Raw genomic sequence first — 18820 nt, forward strand, 5'->3', positions numbered from 1 at the left:
GACAGCACAAGAGTCCTCAACCTTCTTAGCTAAGACAGTCTGGGTTTCTCTGAGTCCCAGTTTACTCATTTGTGACTTGAGTATATTAGGGTAAGGTTAAGCTACTGTAACAAAGAGGCCCACAACAAGACAATGGCTAATGGTGGAAGATCATGCATCTTTCTCAGGTAACAGTCTTCGGTGAGCATCCCTGGTCACTGCTTTGTGCAGACATCCAGGGACCTGGCCTCCTCCACTTTCTCCCATTCCTTAAGACATTGTCCTTCTCATCATAGTCAAGCCAGGTCACAGTCCTGTCCTTGTTCTGACTTGTGAGAAAGAAAAGAGAGAGGAGACAAGCAGCTACACAACCTTTCACCACAGACCCTGATTTCTACTGGCAGGAACTTGGTTGCATGGCCATTCCTAACTGCAAGGAGGGCTGGAAATCAATTCTGGTCATGTACCAGTAGAAAGGAGGACTGACTTTGAAGGACAGCTTGCAGCCTCTGGCTGGGTGAGTGTAATAATAACTCTGTGAAAGGTCACAGTGAGTACAGATAAAAGTTTCTGGCACTTAGCAAGTGCTCAATAAAAGAACTCAACAGAAAAACCTATAAACAATAACAATAACAAAATAAAAAAACATAAAGGTGCTAGACATTGAACTCAGAGCTCAGGAGCCTAGACCCAATATCCCCATTTCTTTGCAGCTAAAGAAACGGACCCAGAGCAAATTTGATCTAGAATCCTGTCTGGAACCCTCAACCCCACCCACCCACCTACCTCTTACTTCAAATTACCTGCTGTATCCCAACTAGAGCCTGGGCAGAGAGTAGGTCTGGAACCTGTCTACCGAGACCAGGGTTGGGGAACATGGTCCTGAGAAGAACCTTTTACCCTACAGCAGTGTCCTTGGGCAGAGATGAAACAGGCTTTATGACTAGTTAGGTGTGGCCCTGGTTTCCAGGATAGGAGGCCAAGTTGCTCTGTGACAAAGAGCCACACCCCTACCCCTGCGAGAAGAATTGGACTATGGACAGTTGCTCCCTGGGGACAACACAGTAGGTGGCTGAGGAGGATGGTGTGCCTGGGTTTCCTCCTCCCCGTGGGCTGCCTCCTCCTCCTCAGCACCGGGGCCCAGGGGGAGTATGGTGTGGTCCATGTGGTGTCAGAGAACTGGAGCAAGGACTACTGTGTCCTCTTCAGCTCTGACTATGTCACCCTACCCCGGGACCTGCACCATGCCCCACTCCTGCCCCTGCATGATGGCACCAAGGCCTCCTGGTGCCCAGGTGAGGATTCCTTCCACCAGGCCCAGCCCAGCTCCTCCAAACAGCGGCCCCTCCGCCAGACCACCGCCATGGTTATGAGGGGTAACTGCAGCTTCCATGCCAAGGGCTGGCTGGCACAAGACCAAGGTGCCCATGGGCTGCTCATCGTCAGCCGGGTCAGCAACCAACAGTGCTCAGACACCACCCCAACATCCCGGGACCCCCGAAAGCCTTTGCCAGATCTCACCATCCCTGTGGTTGTACTCCGCTACACTGACATGATTGACATTCTCAGCCACACTCAGGGTGACACCGATGTCCGTGTGGCCATGTACGCCCCTCCAGAGCCCGTCATTGACTACAACATGGTGGTCATTTTCATCCTGGCGGTGGGCACCGTGGCCGTGGGTGGCTACTGGGCCGGACTGATGGAGGCCGATCGGCTTCAGCGACGCCGGGCCCGGGGAGGAGGGGGGCCTGGCGGTCAGAATCAGCCACAAGCAGTAGCAGCCGAGGGGTCCCAGGTGGCCCAGGAAGATGAAAATGATGAGGACACACCAGTGGAATTTACACCAGCCATGACGGGCGCTGTGGTCACCATGTCCTGTTCCATAATGGTACTACTCTACTTCTTCTATGACTGTTTCATCTATGTCATGATTGGGATCTTTGGTCTTGGTGCCAGCATGGGTCTCTACAGCTGCCTGGCACCCCTGGCATGCTATCTGCCCTTGTGGCATTGTCAGTTGCCTCTGCCTGGCCGCCGTGCCTATCTGCAGCTACCACTGCTGCTGCTGGCAGGACTGTGCACCACTGTGACAATCCTCTGGGTCACCTACCGCAATGAGGACCGCTGGGCATGGTTCCTGCAGGACCTGTTGGGTGTAGCCTATTGCCTTTTCGTTCTGCGGCATGTGCGGCTGCCCACACTCAAGAACTGTGCCTCTTTCTTGCTGGCACTGCTGGCCTTTGATGTCTTCTTTGTCTTTGTCACACCTCTCTTCACCAAGTCTGGTGAGAGCATCATGGTGGAGGTTGCATTAGGCCCGGCAGATTCTTCAAGCCACGAGCGACTGCCCATGGTGCTCAAAGTGCCCCGTCTCAGCTTCTCGGCCTTGACACTGTGTGACCAGCCCTTCTCCATCCTTGGCTTTGGTGACATCATGGTCCCTGGCTTCCTGGTTGCCTACTGTCACCGCTTTGATGTGCACATCCACTCCCGCCCAGTCTACTTTGTGACCTGCACCATGGCCTATGCTGTGGGCCTTCTGGTCACCTTTGTGGCCATGGTCCTTATGGAGATGGGCCAGCCCGCCCTTCTGTACTTAGTGTCCAGCACCTTACTCACCAGTCTGGGGGTGGCTGCCTGCCGCCAAGAGCTTACCCTCTTCTGGACCGGCCAGGGCAAAACCAAGACATCTGACCAGCCTGTGCTAGGGCACTGTGATGTTCCTGCAGCCAGCTCCAAGCAGAAGAAGGATGGCACAGCAGATGGCCACACAGCCAGCAAGGCTGAGGGGGCCACTGACCAAGGGGCAGGGGACTCAGACAGCAACCTCGCAGAAGACATGGCTAAGATGGTCGCCATGTCTGAGGATGAAGCCACCAGTCCAGAGGGCCACAGTGAGAGCTCTGAGGGCTGGAGCGATGCCAACTTGGATCCTGATGAACTGTTCCCTAACTCTCCAGGGGCCTCAGAGGAGCTGATGCCACTCGTGCCCATGGCCATGTTGATACCGGTGATCCCACTGATGGCACCGCCCTCGGAGCTGGGTCACATCCACACCCAGGCCCAGACCCATGATGCTGGCCTGCCTTGGATGGGGCTGCACAAGAGGAAGGGTTTGAAGGTAAAGAAGAGCATGGCGACCCAGGCTCCCCTGTGAACTGGAGCCTCTGGGCTCTGTGCCTCTAACAGGCATGGCAGAACACTGGAGAGCAAAGCCACGCGTGGCAAGAAGAGATCAGGGCATTAGAGAAATTCCATGTCTACCCGAGGAGACTTTTTGCTTGTTAGGACTATAAAAGGGACAGTGGCCCCAGAAGAAGTCTGTGCAAGGTCTGGAGATCTAGGGCGGGGGGGAGGGTACGTGGGAGTTGGTACCACCCCCAAATTGTTCAGAGGAGAAACAGGCTCAGAGAGGGCACAAGTTCATTGGGAAGGTCACGATTTGCTCATGGGGCTCACTGGGCAGCTACTTCCCCTCTCCCTTACTGCCCAGCCCCTCAAGTCAGAACCCCAGATCCTTTGCCTAGCTGCTAGCCCCCCATTCTGTCCCCACCACCCCCAGCCTCATTGCCCATGCTCTCCCTGTGCTCAGGTCAATGGGACCATTACTATTCCTTGATTCCTCCACATCCCCTCCCTCTCTCTTTGCACATGCTACTCCCTTAGCTGGAATGCCCTTCCCACCCTAGACAGAAATACCCCAACCCAAATTCCTGGCTCACTCGAAAATTCCTAGGTATACTTCAAGCCTCAGCTCACATCTATTTTGTTGAACATGTGCACTTAAAGCCTAGCATGTTCCTGTACTCACCACCCATTCCATCCAGAGATATGGAGTATGCCTCTGCTGTGTGCCTGTCCTTGAGGTGGGCACAGGGGGATGCCCCTGACAATTTGGAGGAAGGGTGAGGACACAGGACAAACAGAACCTGAGAATTGTCTTAAAGGGGGAAAGGAGGAGGAAAGAGGTTGGGGCTAGGGTAGAGAGCAGAGCAGACCACAGCTCTAGTTCCCACGTGACCTCACTGACTCTGGGTAATGGGCAAATTGTCTCATCTGCAAAATGAGACTTATTACTATGCCCCCTAGAGGCAGGGGCACGGACAAGATGACCTCCTGAGGACCTTACAGTGTTTTAAGCTGTACAGTGTGTTTACATGTTGCTTGATGAGCGCAAAATACTGTGGAACAAGAAGCTTCCTGAAAAAGGAAGGGGAGCCATATCCCAAAAGGCAAGTGTGGCAGAATGGCTAGGGTCCTAGAGCCAGGCTGTGCACAGGAAATCCTGGCTTGACCACTGAGTTAGAGTATGTCATTGAGCAAGTTTCTTTTAACTTCTCACTGCTTGGTTTGCTAAAAGACCTACCATGGCATTATCAATAAATTTGAGTGAGGTAGCCATCAGAAAACGAGGACAATGGCCTACAGGGAAGAAGAGCAGAATCAAATCCAACTCCTGCAAGGACTCTTTCTGGTCACCTCCCCTCTCTCCCACCACACCTCCCTACTAGCAGAAGCATGCGTTGGACCCCACCACACCCGCTTTCCCACCTCCTGGTCCCTCCTGCATTTCCTCCACCTGGAATGTTCTTGCTTCCTCCCAACCCTGCTATTCACTCCCAGAACTTGACCCAGCTGGTTCCTCCTTCTCCCAGCCCTTGCTCAGACATCACCTCGGTCACAATACCGTTCTACTTGCTCCTTGGTCTTCTTGTCCTCAGCAGAACAACTCAGCTTCATGAGGGCAGGGAGCTCTTTCGTCCTGTTTACCTGTGTAGTTTCAGGACCAAGGACAGAGCTTGACACATCCTAGATGCTTGCCTTATGTTTGTTTAAGGAATGAATGAATGAATGAACTAATGAATGAGTGAATGAGCAAATGAGGAGCTGACCTCACTTAACTGTAGAGGAAAGGGGACACCATGAGGGAAGGCCCTGCTTCCCAGGCCACCTCATCGGGGTTCTGCAGGGCCTTGGTCTGAGTGGGTCTGGTTTGACCCTGGGGTGGGGGTAAGGGACCAACAAGGCAAGATTGCAGGGGACGGGCACCTCAAAACCCCACTCTCAGGAAAGAAGTACATCCTTTCCATACAGTGGCTGCAGGCCCTTCCAGACAAGAGAATAGGGATGCACTTGGGCCAGGACACTGACTGGAGGTGTTGGCAGCCCCTCCCACTGTGGTCAGCAGCCATCTGGCCTAGACAGAGGGGCCGCCACAGGCCCTGGCTCACCCCCAGACTGGGCAGCCTCCCCACTGCTGACCTGCGTCACTGGGCTTGCAGGGCAGGCTACACATCTGCCAGGCCCAAGAGGAAGAGATGGACACATTTCAGGTCTCTCACCCCCTAGGCCCAGGCCAGGAGTTTTCTCCCTCTCAGGCATTCACAGCAGCATGGCTCCGAGGACACTGGCCAGAGGTGATGCCAGTCTCCAAGGAGAGGCATTTCAGAACAGGTTTGGACAGAAAGATCACCCATTTCCCTACCACCAGAGGCCTGATGGGCAGGTAAGGAATGAGGGGGCTGAATTTGCTTCTGTGACCCCCTTTCCTACAGCTTGGTGTATATTATTTAGGCAGTAGAATTAGAGAACCCTGAGAACAGGCCTGAGGTGAATGATAATCCAGAGTGTGGTGGACATTGGGGGCTCTGGATTCACCCCCAGCACAGCCCAAGCTCTTCCCCCTACTTGGAAATCCTGGGTGGGGGTTGCTCTATGAGGACAGTTCCAGCTTCTGGGGCTCCCTGGGCCTCCACTGACCCAAAGTTGGGTCCACTCTCCCTCACTACCCTGCATGCCTACCTTCCTCACAGGTGCTTTCCCAGAGCCTACACCCTTGTGCCTTCTGCCCACGACGCTCCTGAGCCTCATTCCAAGGTGCAGAGAACTGGGGAAACTAGGTTCCCCCACACACCTGCTCCCACAAGTTCCTCTGCCCTCCCAGGAGGAGTGGGTGGGGACTGGGGTTGAGGGAGTGCCAGGGCCTTTCTCTGCCCAGTACTCATCAGCAACTGTGCCCACTACATATATGGGGCTAGGTGAAGGCTCTGGGCAGAATTGGCAGCCTAGGGTGTTTAGACAGACAGGCACCCAAGCATGGTTGTGTCACATTAGAGGTGGGGGGGCGGTACCTGCTGAAAATGTGATTCCTGGGCTCTGGGCTCTGATTTGGCAGGCTGAGTGGAACCAGGCATCTGTGAGTTCAAGGGACTCCCACCCTGGCCTCAGGCTGAGCACCTTCAGAGTTTGACCCTCATCAAGCAGGACATGGGAGGAGAAAGACCAGGTGTCAATGTTGAGGGCCCAGGGAAGCCCTTGCCTTCCATCTTGGCATACACATCCAGCCTGGCCCCTGATAGGCTCCCATCCTTGGACCGTGGGCCACCTAACCACACTTCTCTGGTCAATCTTGGGGCAGGAGATTGAGCCAATTTTACCAACCATCCAACTATCTTCACCCCTCCCCTTCACCCTAGAGTGTTCTGACCCTGAGGCAGAGGCTGTCTTGTTTTGTTCATTGTGCGTTGGCCTGACACATCGCACATGCTTAATAAAACATCTGTTGAATGAATCTACAAGATGAATGAATGTCTTGCTTATTAGTTATGTGACCTTGGGGACACAAAATGTTCTTGTCTATGAAAAGGGCATAGTAGCACCACCTGGCCTGGGGTTTGTGTTAAGTATTAAACCATCTGGGAAAGAGCTGAGCCCTATGCCTGGTGTGGATCCAGACAGCTTGGTGCTGCTGCTGCTCTTGGGTGTCACCTGCTTCTGTGCAAAGGGCTCCTTTTAGCTATGTGCCCTTCCTCACTTTGCAGTCCCCTCTCCAGAGACCAGTCTGAGTCCAAGTGGCTGGACCAAGCTGCCACCTACAGCCCAGAGAAAGAGCCAAGAGCTGGCAGCCTCAACCTGAATACCAGAAGGATACAGGACACTGCACATGTGCACACACACATGTACACATGCACACAGGCACATGTCCACACTGCACACTCCACTCAGGCACACAGGCACACACGCACCTGCACTGAACAGCCTGCCCTTCCCCACAGGCCTTCCCTGGGCCCACAGGAGTGGGGGTGCCACCAGTCTCTGTATTTTCCACCCCAAGAGCAGGTGGTCCAGGTCCCTACCTTTCCTGATGGGGCAGACAATGCTTCAAGAGATGACTCACTGCCCAGGAGGGCATGGGCTGACAGCCTCTTCCAGGGTCCACTTCTGCTTTCCAGTCTAGAGATGTGGGTTTTGGGGATATGTAGGGAGATCCATAGGGGATCCAGCCAGATAATGGCTGGGCAACAGTGGCACTAGGGCTGACCTTTTCTACCCAGAGTGGCTCCCTCTAACAGTGTTTTTTGCTCAAATCCCTACCAGTGGGATGGAGGATCCTGGGGCAGGCCAATGGCATTCCGAGAAACCTAAGGAGGGCAAAGACAGGAGAAATGTCTCAAATGCCCAGAACTGGCCTGCATTCTTTCCTTTTGGGGCCTCGTTCAATCCCAGAAAGAACTACAAGGGTCTTGGCCCTTTTTTTTTTTTTTTTTTAGTTGATGAAAGTGTTTGGTGCTATAGCAGTGAGAACTAGCAAGCACCTGTAGGATGCTCTAATCCACAGATGAGAAAAGGAAAGCCCAAGAGGGTCAGGGCCTGCCCAAAATCACACAGCAGTCAGACAGCAAAAACAAAATAAAAAACTGGTCTCCTGCCTCCAAACCCAGCAGTTCAAATCATCTCTCATTCTCAACACACCATCCCCAGGAGAACACTGGGTCCACTTACTGCCTTGCCTTGCTCCCCTCAGTAAGTTTAGCCCTCATTCTCATTGATAAAGGTGTGTGATTATGCATCAGGCACCTCCACAGCTAGAGATGGAGGACACAGCTGGATTCTGAGTCCCTGAGACCTGGGCTCAAAGTCCAGCATCTCTTTCATTTGCCTTGTGATACTGGACAGTTCCTGCATTTTTGCCGCAACCTTGACGTGTGGGCGCTCCTGTGCTGCCACCTGCTGGTCAGTAAGATAAGAGCAAGCAGTTGCACACTGCACAGGGAACTTTGGAATAATTATAATCAGAATATATATATATATATATATATATATATTAAGCTGTCAGTCACTCCACACTCCTAGGAGGAGAGGCTCCCACCCCAAGGCCAGCACCAGCTCCTGTTCCCGTGGTCCTGCACACCTTCACTCACACTGCAGGTTCTGCTGTGGATATTAACCCGCTGTCAATGTGAACCTTGTTGATAAGCAAACTGCTGCCTACCATGTGTTAATTTCAAAGGCTCGCTTGATATTTAAGGTGGCTCTCAGCCAGACTTCCAGGTGTGAAGGTCTAATCCAGGCCCTACACCTCACTCCCTCCCAGGATGGTGGAACTGTTCTCTGAGTGACTGGGGAGGAGGACTGGAGAGGTGAGCAACACTCCCAGGCAGGCAATATTCAGAAAAGTGCTTTGAAGTCACCTCCCCAGCCTCTTAAAAATTTGAGTGGTAGAAAATATTTGGGGCAGGTACCTCCTGAAATCATGGTGTTGGTGGAGACCTCTCAGAACTCTCCAGAGCTGAGGACAGAGAGGGAAAGCAGCATAGTCAAGGTCACACAGCAAGCAGGCAGCAAGGCCAAGGTGACCAAGAACCTAGAAACTAAGGCAAGAAGCCTCTTTACCCAGGAGACCCTGCCTGGAGTACAGATGCTTATCTTTCAGGGCTGCTTCGTGCCACCCCCAAGCCCCCTCATGTCCGGTCTTAAGGCATGAGTACCTGGGTCCAGAGAAAAAAGAACCTCTCTGGACAAAAGGCTTTGCCCAGACACTGAAGTGAGGTGAGCAGGAGAGGCCAAGTTCCTGAGAACCCTGCCCATCTGGCCAGGTGTTCTTCCAGACACCTCTCCAGGGACAGCCAATAGTGATGGTGGGGGTGATCTAGTCTCCACCTGCCTGACTAAATCCTTGAAGCCCATTGTGATAAAGTGAATAATGTCCCCAAAAGATATCCATGTCCTAATCCCTGGAATCTGTGAATGTTACCTTATATGAAGAAGGAAGTGAAGGGTCTTGAAATGGGGAGATGATCCTAAGGGGCCCTAAATGAGTGAGTGAGAGAGAGAGAGAAGTGATGGAGGCAGAGATCGTAGAGATGTGGCCATAGTCAAGGTTTGCCAGCAGCCACCAGAGGCTAGAAGAGGCAGGAAAGGGCTTCTTCTCTGAGCTTCCAGAGGAGATGTGGCTCCCACCAACCTCTTAATTTCAGCTCAGTGAAACCAAGTTCAGATCACTGTCTTCAGACCTGTGAGAGAACAGGTTTCTGTTACTTTGAGTCAAGTTCACGGTCATTTGTTAGAGCCATGCATTGGCCAAGGCCTCCCTGTTGTGCCCAACACTGTATGTGATGATAAAATGTCCCAGGAGCAGACAAGGTGAAGACATGACAAAGTCACAAAGCCTCCTTCTCCACCCAGGGTCACCTTCTGCAGGGGAGAGGTAGGCACAGGGTGACTGGCACAGCAAAGGCAGGAGTTGAGATCCAGGCCATTCTCACCCATGAGCGCAGTGTCCAGGTAGCCACCGTGCTGGACTCCAGGGCTTCTTTTTACTGGCGTCTTAAACTGTCTCGAGTATCCTGTCTTCAATTCTTCTGAGCATACATGCAAAAGTGGAATTGCTGTGTCATATAACAGTGCCATGTTTAAGTTTGGGGGGCCTCCATGCTATTTCCCACAGAGCCTGTGCCATTTCACCCTCCCACCAATGAGGGCTCCAATTTCTTCGCGTCCTGGCCCACACTTGCTGGTTTCTGTTTTTTCCAATAGTCACCATCCTCGTGGGTGTGAGGTATGGTTTTGGTTGCATTTCTCCAATGATTAGTGATACTGAGTATTTTTCCACGAGTTTGGAGAAATGTTTATTTGAATATTTTGCCCATTTTAGAATCAAGTTACTGTTTTCTACTTTATGTGTTTCAGACAGTGTATGTAAGATAGATCTAGTCATTTTATTTCTGGAAAACTAGGGAGATGAAAACCTTTAAAGCTTGTAATAATACACTTCGATGAATTACTTTTCAAATCATGTATGTGTGCCAATTTACCCTTGGTTGCTCTGTGAGATATGCAGGTGATAATTTTGCCAGCACCTTTGCTAACCTGATATGATGGATGACAGCATGGATTTCCATCACACATGTGATTAATAGTGAGGTTGCCCTTGGATTCCATCTTCTTGTCTGTTGATGCAATACTCCCATTCCAGGGCTTAGCACAGGGTCCAGGCAATTACCACTTCCTGTTGATCCCATCCTAGACAAACCATTTTCTCCTGTCCGTTGTTAAATCCTTGCCTGTAGCTGGGGAAGGTAGTGGGGAGAAGGGTGTGGAGGGTTTGGACAACAGGCACAAAATTCAGATAGTGGGAATAAGTTCTCCTGTTCTTTTGCAGTCTCTACGTAATGATAATAGGTCGTATATTTCAAAATAGCTAAAGGAGAGGATTTTTGAATGTTCTCTCCACAAAGAAATGACAAATGCTAGAGGTGATGAATATGCTAATCACTCAAAGTTGGTCACCACACTTTGTATACAGGCATCCAAACTCCACGTGGCGCCCCATACATATATGTAATTATCAGGTGTTTATTTAAAAAATGTAAAGCCTATTTTAAGATGTCACTCATTACCTGGGCCATTAGGATCTTTGTTAAAAGAAAAGTACACAACTATTCTTTGTCGTGTCCCTCCAGCTGCAGGACCTCCAATGCACCTGACTGCCTGCCTGTCAAACCAACCTCAACTCCCTCCCTAGTGTTTAACATGGTCATAATCATGCTCCTCCCAGTCAAGATATGAGCTGCCACACACCTGTGCCCCACGCACCTGTGCCCCACGCACCTGTGCTCTTCTCACACCTGTGCTCTTCTCACACCTGTGCTCTTCTCACGCACCTGTGCCCCACGCACCTGTGCCCCACGCACCTGTGCCCCACACACTGTGCTCTTCTCACACCTGTGCTCTTCTCACACACCTGTGCCCCACACACCTGTGCTCTTCTCACATACCCATCCTTGATCATGCTTCTGCACAGCTGTTCCATGGACCTGGAACTTCCCCCTAATTCTTATGTAGGATTCACTGAGATTCAATCCACAGTCTTCAGCACCCCTGTGCTGGGCCCTCTCCAAGGTGCTGGAGAGCTTAAACAACACATGATCTCTGACTTCGAGGGTCTCACCCTAGAGAGTGGGTGAAAGCAGGGAGCCCAGCTATATTACTTTTTAAATTTGAGATGGGGTCTCAGGCTGACCTTGAGCTCCTCCTGCCTCAACCTCTCAAGTAGCTGAGACTACAAGCATGCACCAGCAGCCTGGCTACACAGACACATTCTGAGTAAGACCCTTTGAGCATCAAAGAATAAGCGCTCACTTGAAGGAACTCAAGCAAAAAGAGGCGATGAAGAGGACACAGGGATCTCTTGGAGTATGGCGCAAACGGGCCCAGGGGAGCTTATGGGGGTCAGGGAGGAGAAAGCCCTCTGCTTCTCCACGCTCCCGGGTCCTGTGCCTCCAGTGCCTACCCGCCCCTCCCAGAGCCAGCTGCCTCTCTTCCTCATTTTGTTTTTGGTCCATGGTGGCACTGGCCCCAACTCTACCTCCCTGCCTCTCTGCCTAAGACCACACCAGGGGTAAGGGGGCTCTATTCAGCCACCAGTCAGAATCCTGAGCTTAGACTTACTATTTGGCCGGGGTCCTGTCCTTGGATGTGGGTGAGCTGGCGGGCCCTTGAATCGGGTGCCCCCACATGGTTTAATCAGCTGTGACTGGAGGGAGACTGAGAAGAGCAGGGATAGCTGGGGCAAAGGCTGTTACTCTGGAACACCCTTTCACAGGCAGAACCTGTGAATATCAGCCGGCCATGGTAGTGCATGCCTGTAATTCCAGCACTCAGGAGACTGAGGATTAGGAGTTCAAGGCCACCCTGGTGAGGGGGGGTTGGGGGAAGAGGGAGGGAGCTGGGGGTTGGGGGAGAAATGGCCCTATCAATGTATGCACATATGAATAAACAAATTTTTTAAAAAGGCCATCCTGGGCTGTGTAGTGAGTTCATGGTAAACCTGGACATGAAACACTGTCTCAAAAAATGAACAAACAAAAGACCAGGCACAGAGACTCACACCTACAATCCTACTTGGGAGGTAGAGACTGGGAGGATCATGGTTTGAGGCCAACCTAGGCAAAAACTTCACGAGATACCATCTTAACAAATGACTGAGCACAGTGGTGGGCACCTGCCATCCCACTTATGCAGGAAAGCACAAACAAGAGGATTGTGGTTCAGGCAAGCCCACGCATAAAGTGAGACCCTATCTCAAAAATAACCAAAGCAGCTAGGAGAGTGGCTCAAGTCATAGATTACCTGCCTAGCAACCTGCCCTGAGTTCAAATCCCAGTACCACCAAAAATAAATAGAAAGAAAAATTATATATTAAAAAAAGCAAAAAGGACTGGGGGTGTGGCTCAAGTTGTGGAGGGCTACCTAGCAAGTAGGAGTCCTTGTGATCAAACCCCAGTATGAAAGAAAGAGAGAAAGGGAGAAAGAAAGAAAGACAGGAAGGAAGGAAGAAAGAAGAAAAGGAAAGGATCCCTTGTAGCAAAGTGAAGGAATTTTACAGATGTAAATGAAGTCCCTAATCAGTTGACTCTGAGTTAATCAAAGGAGAGGTTGTTCCAGGTGGGCCTGACATAATCAGGTGAGCCCTTGAAAGAAAGATAGTGAACATCAGTAAAATGCTTCCCTGCTAGCCTTGAACATGAAGCAAACTGCCACATTATAAGAGGAGCCATGGAGGGGGCAGAGAGTGGCCTCCAGCCTCCAGCAGGAAATCAGGACCCAACAGCAGGAAATCTATGACCACAGGAACCAAATCCTAACAACCTGAACAAGTTTGGAAAAGTTTATGCGCCTCAGGTGAGATCACATCTTCTAGCTGACATCTTGAGTTCAGCCTGGTGAGATTCTGGACAGAGGACCCAGCTAAGCTGCCCCACAGAAACCAAGAGACAGTGGATGTGCTTATAACACTTTGTTCTCACCGACAGAAATAGCGTGGCTGTATTCAGATAAGACTGTACCAAAATAGACAGTGGGAAGAGTTTGTCCTGGACAATATGGGTGGCAAGGCAGTTGTGTGCATGTGCAAACAAACAGTTAGAACCCAGGGGTGACAACAGAGGCCTGGTGCACACACTGGGGTAGCAAAGAGGACGGACTGCCAGGGGTGCTCGGCACCATGGCTCAGTTTGGCCTCTTCCAGAGCCATGGGACAGGAAGGGTGGGGTCTCTTTCTTACTGGGTGAAATGGCTTGGCCTGTGATTTCCAGGCCACCAACAAGTCACAGTGTACTGAAATACTATGCAGCCAGCAATTTGGAGGGCCATCTATCTGCTGTTCACATGGAACCAAGTCTAGGACACAGGGAAAAGACAAGAGCATACACAAAGTATATCCCCTTTTTACGCCCCAAAATGAAAGGCTACAGAAGAAACTCTTAACAGTAGATACCTCTGGGATGCTGGGAGTTAGAGATAGGAGGTGAGTTATTTTTCACCAAATGCCCTATATTAGTTATCTATTCCTGCATAACTAATTAACCCCAAGCATAGCAGCTTAAAATAGTGCTAAGCTTTTGTTGTTGTTGTTGGTGGTGGTGGTTTTTTTGAGACAGGGTCTTATAGCCCAAGCTGGCCTTGAACTTGAGATTCTCCCACTTTAGCCTCCTGAGTGCTGGGATTATGGGTGTGTGCTGCCATGCTCCCCAGCAACATTTATTGGTTCATAGTGTTTATGGGTCAGTATTTAAGAGCAGCTGAGCTGGCTCTGACATAGTGTCCCGGTTTGGAGAGATGACCATTCAAAGACTGGAAGATCAGAGAGTCCTGACACCTGTGTGCTGGGGCAAGGCTGAGCAGCCTCAGGTAAGTTTGCAGCCTCTCTGCACTGATTTTTCTTGCCATGTCAGCACTGAACTCTCTCTGGATTTGCGATTTCTTCCTGACTCACTCCAAGGGCAGCACTCGCCTTCCTGCCTGTGCCTTTCAGGTGGGCTACTAGGTGGCTAAGTGCATGAGTGATGGCAAAAGTGGCACCACCATTTGGTACTTGTTGGGAAGGGAACCTCATTTCCATGGTTTAGTTAATATTTGGCCAGGAGCCCACTGGACTGACCTGAGACCTGGCTGAAATAACCTAGCCAAAGGTCAGCTGGGTAGTGAGGGAGAGAAGCAGGGCAGGCTACTGAAGACCCCGGGAGCAGGCAATCGCCCATGTGGGACCTGAAAGTCCTCGTCTTAGCCCATGTGAGCTGCTATAACAAAATGCCATAGACTTACTGGCTTATAGACCACCGGCACTTGTTTCTCACCATTCTGGAGGTCAGGAAGTGAAAGACCAAGGCATCAGCAGATTCTGGGTCCAGTGAAAGCTCACTTTTGCTGTTTCATAGTTGTCTTTCTGTTACAACCTTACATGGCGGAAGAGGTGAATAAGCTCCGAGAAGCCTTTTTTATGGGGGCACTAATCCTACTCATGGGGGTTCTACCCTCATGGCCTTACCTCCTCCCGAAGGCCCCACCTCCTAATACATTGGGGTTAAGATTTTAACATATGAATTTGGACCTTTAGCCCATGGTAGGCCTATCCTTGTTATAAAATCCCCCAGTCAGAGAGGTGACTGCTTAAGAGATTACCTAAGGGGACTGGAAGAAAATGTCACATGCTTTGCACCACTGCTCAGAGTGAGAATTCATCCCCCCTCCTCCATTGTCAAGAAAATTCCCATCTCCCCTTCTTGGTGAAGAGTTAATCCTGCTTGTCACCTGTCACATACTGGGACAGCAAAGAGAAACTGTCAAGCAAGGGCTGTATCACAGAATAATGCTCGTTTACACTGCTCATCATGACAGGCATGTCCTGTCTCTCTGGTTCTCACTTTCCTGTTTAAACAGCAAAGTGGCCACTGATGTCTGTGGTCTCTTGGAGGATCACAAGTTTTAGTGCCCTACTTGGTTTCTACCTGTATTCATTTACCCTGCTTGCTGTAACAAACCAGTGGTTTAAGACAACAGTTCAATTTCTCATAGTTCAGAGCCCAGAAGTGTGACGTTCAGGTGCCAGCAGGGCCATACTCTCTCGGAAAGCGCCAGGTGACTCCTGCTTTCTCTCCAGCCCCAGTGACCCTGGGCATTCCTTGGTGTGTGGCTCTACCAGTTCCACCTTCATCTTCACATGGCCTCTCCGCTCCTGTGTTTCCCACCTCCTTCCCTCTGTCTGTCTCTTGTGGGTGCACCTGTCATTAGATTTAGAATCTTCCTGGACAGCCCAGGGTGATTTCATCTTGAGGTTCTTAACTAATTACTTCTGCAAAGATCCTTTTTCCAAATACACTCACATTATCTATGAGGGGTTAACTATTCACCCCATCCTCCTCACCAAATGTACAGGATGCACTAGAGACAAATGGCGCCCCACCCCCATCTCCATCCTTATCAGAACTACAAATGACAAGACATTTGGGTAGTCCACGTTAGAGCCAGAAAGAGAATCTCAAAAGAAACCAGGCAGGGCTTCTGTAATCCAGAAGCTCATGAAGTGTGACCAAAGCAGCCAAGAGAGGTGTCGCCTTTGTACCCCACCCAGGACAGTGCCTATGTCTGTCTCCCTTCCTTTCTCCTCTGGAGTTGCAGCTGGAGGATGCAATAATGCCCTCAGCGGGGAGTCAGGCATCTTGGATGGCATCCTGGAAATGGCAGGGCCGGTGCTCTGAGATGCATGCACTCCTTCTGCAGCTTCTGTTCTGCCAGCACAGGAAGTTTTATGATTGCCAGGACAGCAATTAAGGAGGAGAGGATCAGCCAAATGGTGCATTCTTGGGCCACGGCAGCTGGCATTGTGTGCAGCCTGACTCAGGGCCAAGAGAGATGAGACTTTCCAGAAAGCTAGCTGTGTCCAGACAAGACCCAGCCCGACTGCCAGCGATAAGTAGCGAAATGAGGACCGAGTAGCCCTGGCCTTCACAATCTGAGAAGATTGTGGTCTGTGACAGCTGGGGCCACCACATACAGGCCAAAGGGAGAATGAAGCAACCGAGGGTCAGAGAGAATTGTGGGCAGGGAGCTGGTGGCTGAAATAGGTAAGTAGGTTAGACTCAGTTCTCTTCCAAGCTGTGCGAGCTTGGAAGAGTTTTTTAAGAACCCTTACAAGTCATTAGGAAAACACAAACAATACAAGAGAGGGAAAAAAATGGGCAAAGAATTTGAACAGGCATTTTGCAAAAGAAGTACAGATGGTCTAAAAACATATGAAAACATGTTCGATCTCTCTAGTGACTAAGGAAACAAGATTTAAGACAATCGGACCAAAATTGGTGACATCTGAATAAAATCTGTGGCTGATGGCATTTGCACTAATGTCAATTTCTTAGCTTTGGCTATTCTTTTAGAATTACATAAGATGCTCCCATTTAGACAAGCTGCGTGGAGGGTACATGAGAACTCTGAATTTTCACAACTTTTCAGCAAATCTGTGTGTATTTCAAAATAAAAAGATAAGCAATATCTACTATGACAACAATAGGAGAAAACCAACGAGATCCACTGAAAATTGCAAAGGTTAGGAAGATGTGGCCTTGGAGACTGAGTTGCTGAGGGAAGCAGGCTGCCTGTGTACTGTGAGTGGAAGGGTCATTTGGGGCAGTCTCTCTGGAGAGCACTTTGCTGTATGGATGACAATTTCATTATGTATAACCCTTGACCCAGGAACTCCCGGGCTTGTATTTTCCCACCAAAACCCCTGCAATTGTATCCAAAAGCATTCCACTCGGTGTTCCCCATCGCCCTTTTTGTAATAATCAGGAGCAACTTAATGACAACCCACAGAGGACAGGCTAACTGAGGGAATGTATACAACTTTGAAATACTATGCAGAGGCTAAAAATGATACGATGCACCCAAGTGAACAAAAATGCAAAGGTTCCTAAAACAAAAGTTAAAGTTTCCACCCTTTAAGACAAGGTGGTACACACCTGTAGTCATAGCTACTGAGGCAGGAGGATTGCTTAAGCCCAGGCGTTGGAGACCAACCTGGGCAACACAGTGAGACCCTGTCTCAATGTGTGTGTGTGTGTGTGTACGCGCGCGCGCGTGTGTGTGTGTGTGTGTGTGTGTGTGTAAACCATAAATACAGTATAATCTCATTGATGTAAAGGAAAAGCACAAAGAAAGTCATGCATTTCTAAATGTATGTATGCAAATGCAGATAGCAACCCCAAAGTCAGGAACAGGACCCTCCCCACTGGCCAGGGTCCCTCTGGAAAGGACAGTGGGTCTGGAGATTGGAGCAGGAAGGCTAGGTGAGGTGGTGACAAAGGGGACTTTCACTTTTTCCATATTCTTCAAGTTTTTGATAAGGCTTTCATGTATTACTTTGCAGATTTTTAAAAATTTTTTTTCTTTTATTCATATGCACATACAATGTTTGGGTCATTTCTCCCCCCTTTCCCCCCCCCTTACCCCCCTGCCCTACTTTGCAGATTTTTAATAAAAACATTTCAAGTAGGTGCTAACTTCTCCAGACTGCAGTTATCTCATGTTTAAATTATTTTAAAGGGATCAGGGCCCCTCCACCTTGCTTTTAGCTCTGAATTTCCTCAACTTGAAGCTGAGCCTCTGTCCCTTGCTGCCCAATCCCTGCTCAGCCCCCTTCACACACCCCCAAGTGCATCTTTCTCCCTCTCCCTCCCTCCAGCTCATTCCTGACACCGTGCTTTTGCCCTTGGTTCCTGGCTGGCAAGCTCTGCCACATCTCCGTGCCTGCCTCCTTCTGATTATTCATAGTTCAACACAAAGGCCATCTCTTCAGGGAGGCCCCCTGACTGCCCACTGTGACACAGTGGTGGAAAGATGGGGCTAACCAGATGAGGCCTTGCCGACTGGAACCAGGAGTTGGGAGGCATTCTCAGGGGGGCTAAATGCTGAGGGAGGCCACCTCCACCACATTGTCCAAACCCAGAGTCAGTCCACCCAATTCTCGGTTAAATGTGGAACACAAGGTAGAATGTGTCTGTAAGTAGTTGGGGGGTAGGGGTCTGGGGGTGATGGAACTGGAAGAGAACTGGCTGAGTGGACAGATTTCCTGAGAGCTTCCTGGTGGGCTGTGGTGACCCTGTGTCGGGCAGTGTCATCCCCTGGGTAGGAACCACCTTGCCTTGACTGCACATGAGGCCTTCAGTTTCCTTCCTGACCTTGCCTCTTCAGATCCTTGCATGGAAACCCTGATCTGTCTCAAAAATGTCTCTCTGCAAGGTGCTACATCACCCCTACTCTTCCCTTCTTTGTTGCCTCTCTCCTTCCACTTCTGTGCTCTGCTGCTTGATCATGTCCCAACCCATTCATTTTTAATTTGTTTTTTTTTTTTAGATAGGGTCCCTAGCTAAGTTTTGCCCAGCTTGCCTGGGATCTTGACCTCAATTCTCCTACCTCTGCCTCCCAAGGAGCTGGGATTGCAGGTATTTGCCACCATGCTCGGCTCTCTCCCTTTCCCTCTCCTTTCTTTGTTAGTGAAATCTGCCACCCTTTGGGAGCCCCTCTCTCCGTGGGGGCTTCATTGCTGGCCCCACCCTCTATAAGTGGCTGCTGGGCTTGGACACATCTCCTGTGGCTTAGGCCCCTCTTAGCTTTCCAAGACTGGATTCCTCAGACTGGACACTCTGACATGCTGCCAATGGCTTCCCTCCTCCTGTTTTCCAAAGGTCCAGCCACAGGCCTTTTGTAAATGGTTAACTGCAGT

The 18820-nt window shown here is 50.4% G+C and overlaps 1 protein-coding gene across 1 annotated transcript; it reads left to right on the forward strand.

The window, feature by feature from the left end:
- The first annotated feature begins 1060 nt into the window (after positions 1-1060).
- Positions 1061-3139, forward strand: Sppl2c (signal peptide peptidase like 2C). The gene has a single exon (XM_020161365.2). The coding sequence runs from the start codon at positions 1061-1063 to the stop codon at positions 3137-3139; it is 2079 nt and encodes a 692-aa protein (XP_020016954.2).
- The last annotated feature ends 15681 nt before the right edge of the window (positions 3140-18820 follow it).

This window comes from Castor canadensis, chromosome 11 (assembly GCF_047511655.1).
Source record: "Castor canadensis chromosome 11, mCasCan1.hap1v2, whole genome shotgun sequence".
Lineage (NCBI taxonomy): Eukaryota > Metazoa > Chordata > Mammalia > Rodentia > Castoridae > Castor > Castor canadensis.

Bases quoted from the DNA above. Each gene is read 5' to 3' on its own strand.
- Sppl2c (XM_020161365.2), top strand. From the start codon at position 1,061: ATGGTGTGCCTGGGTTTCCTCCTCCCCGTGGGCTGCCTCCTCCTCCTC.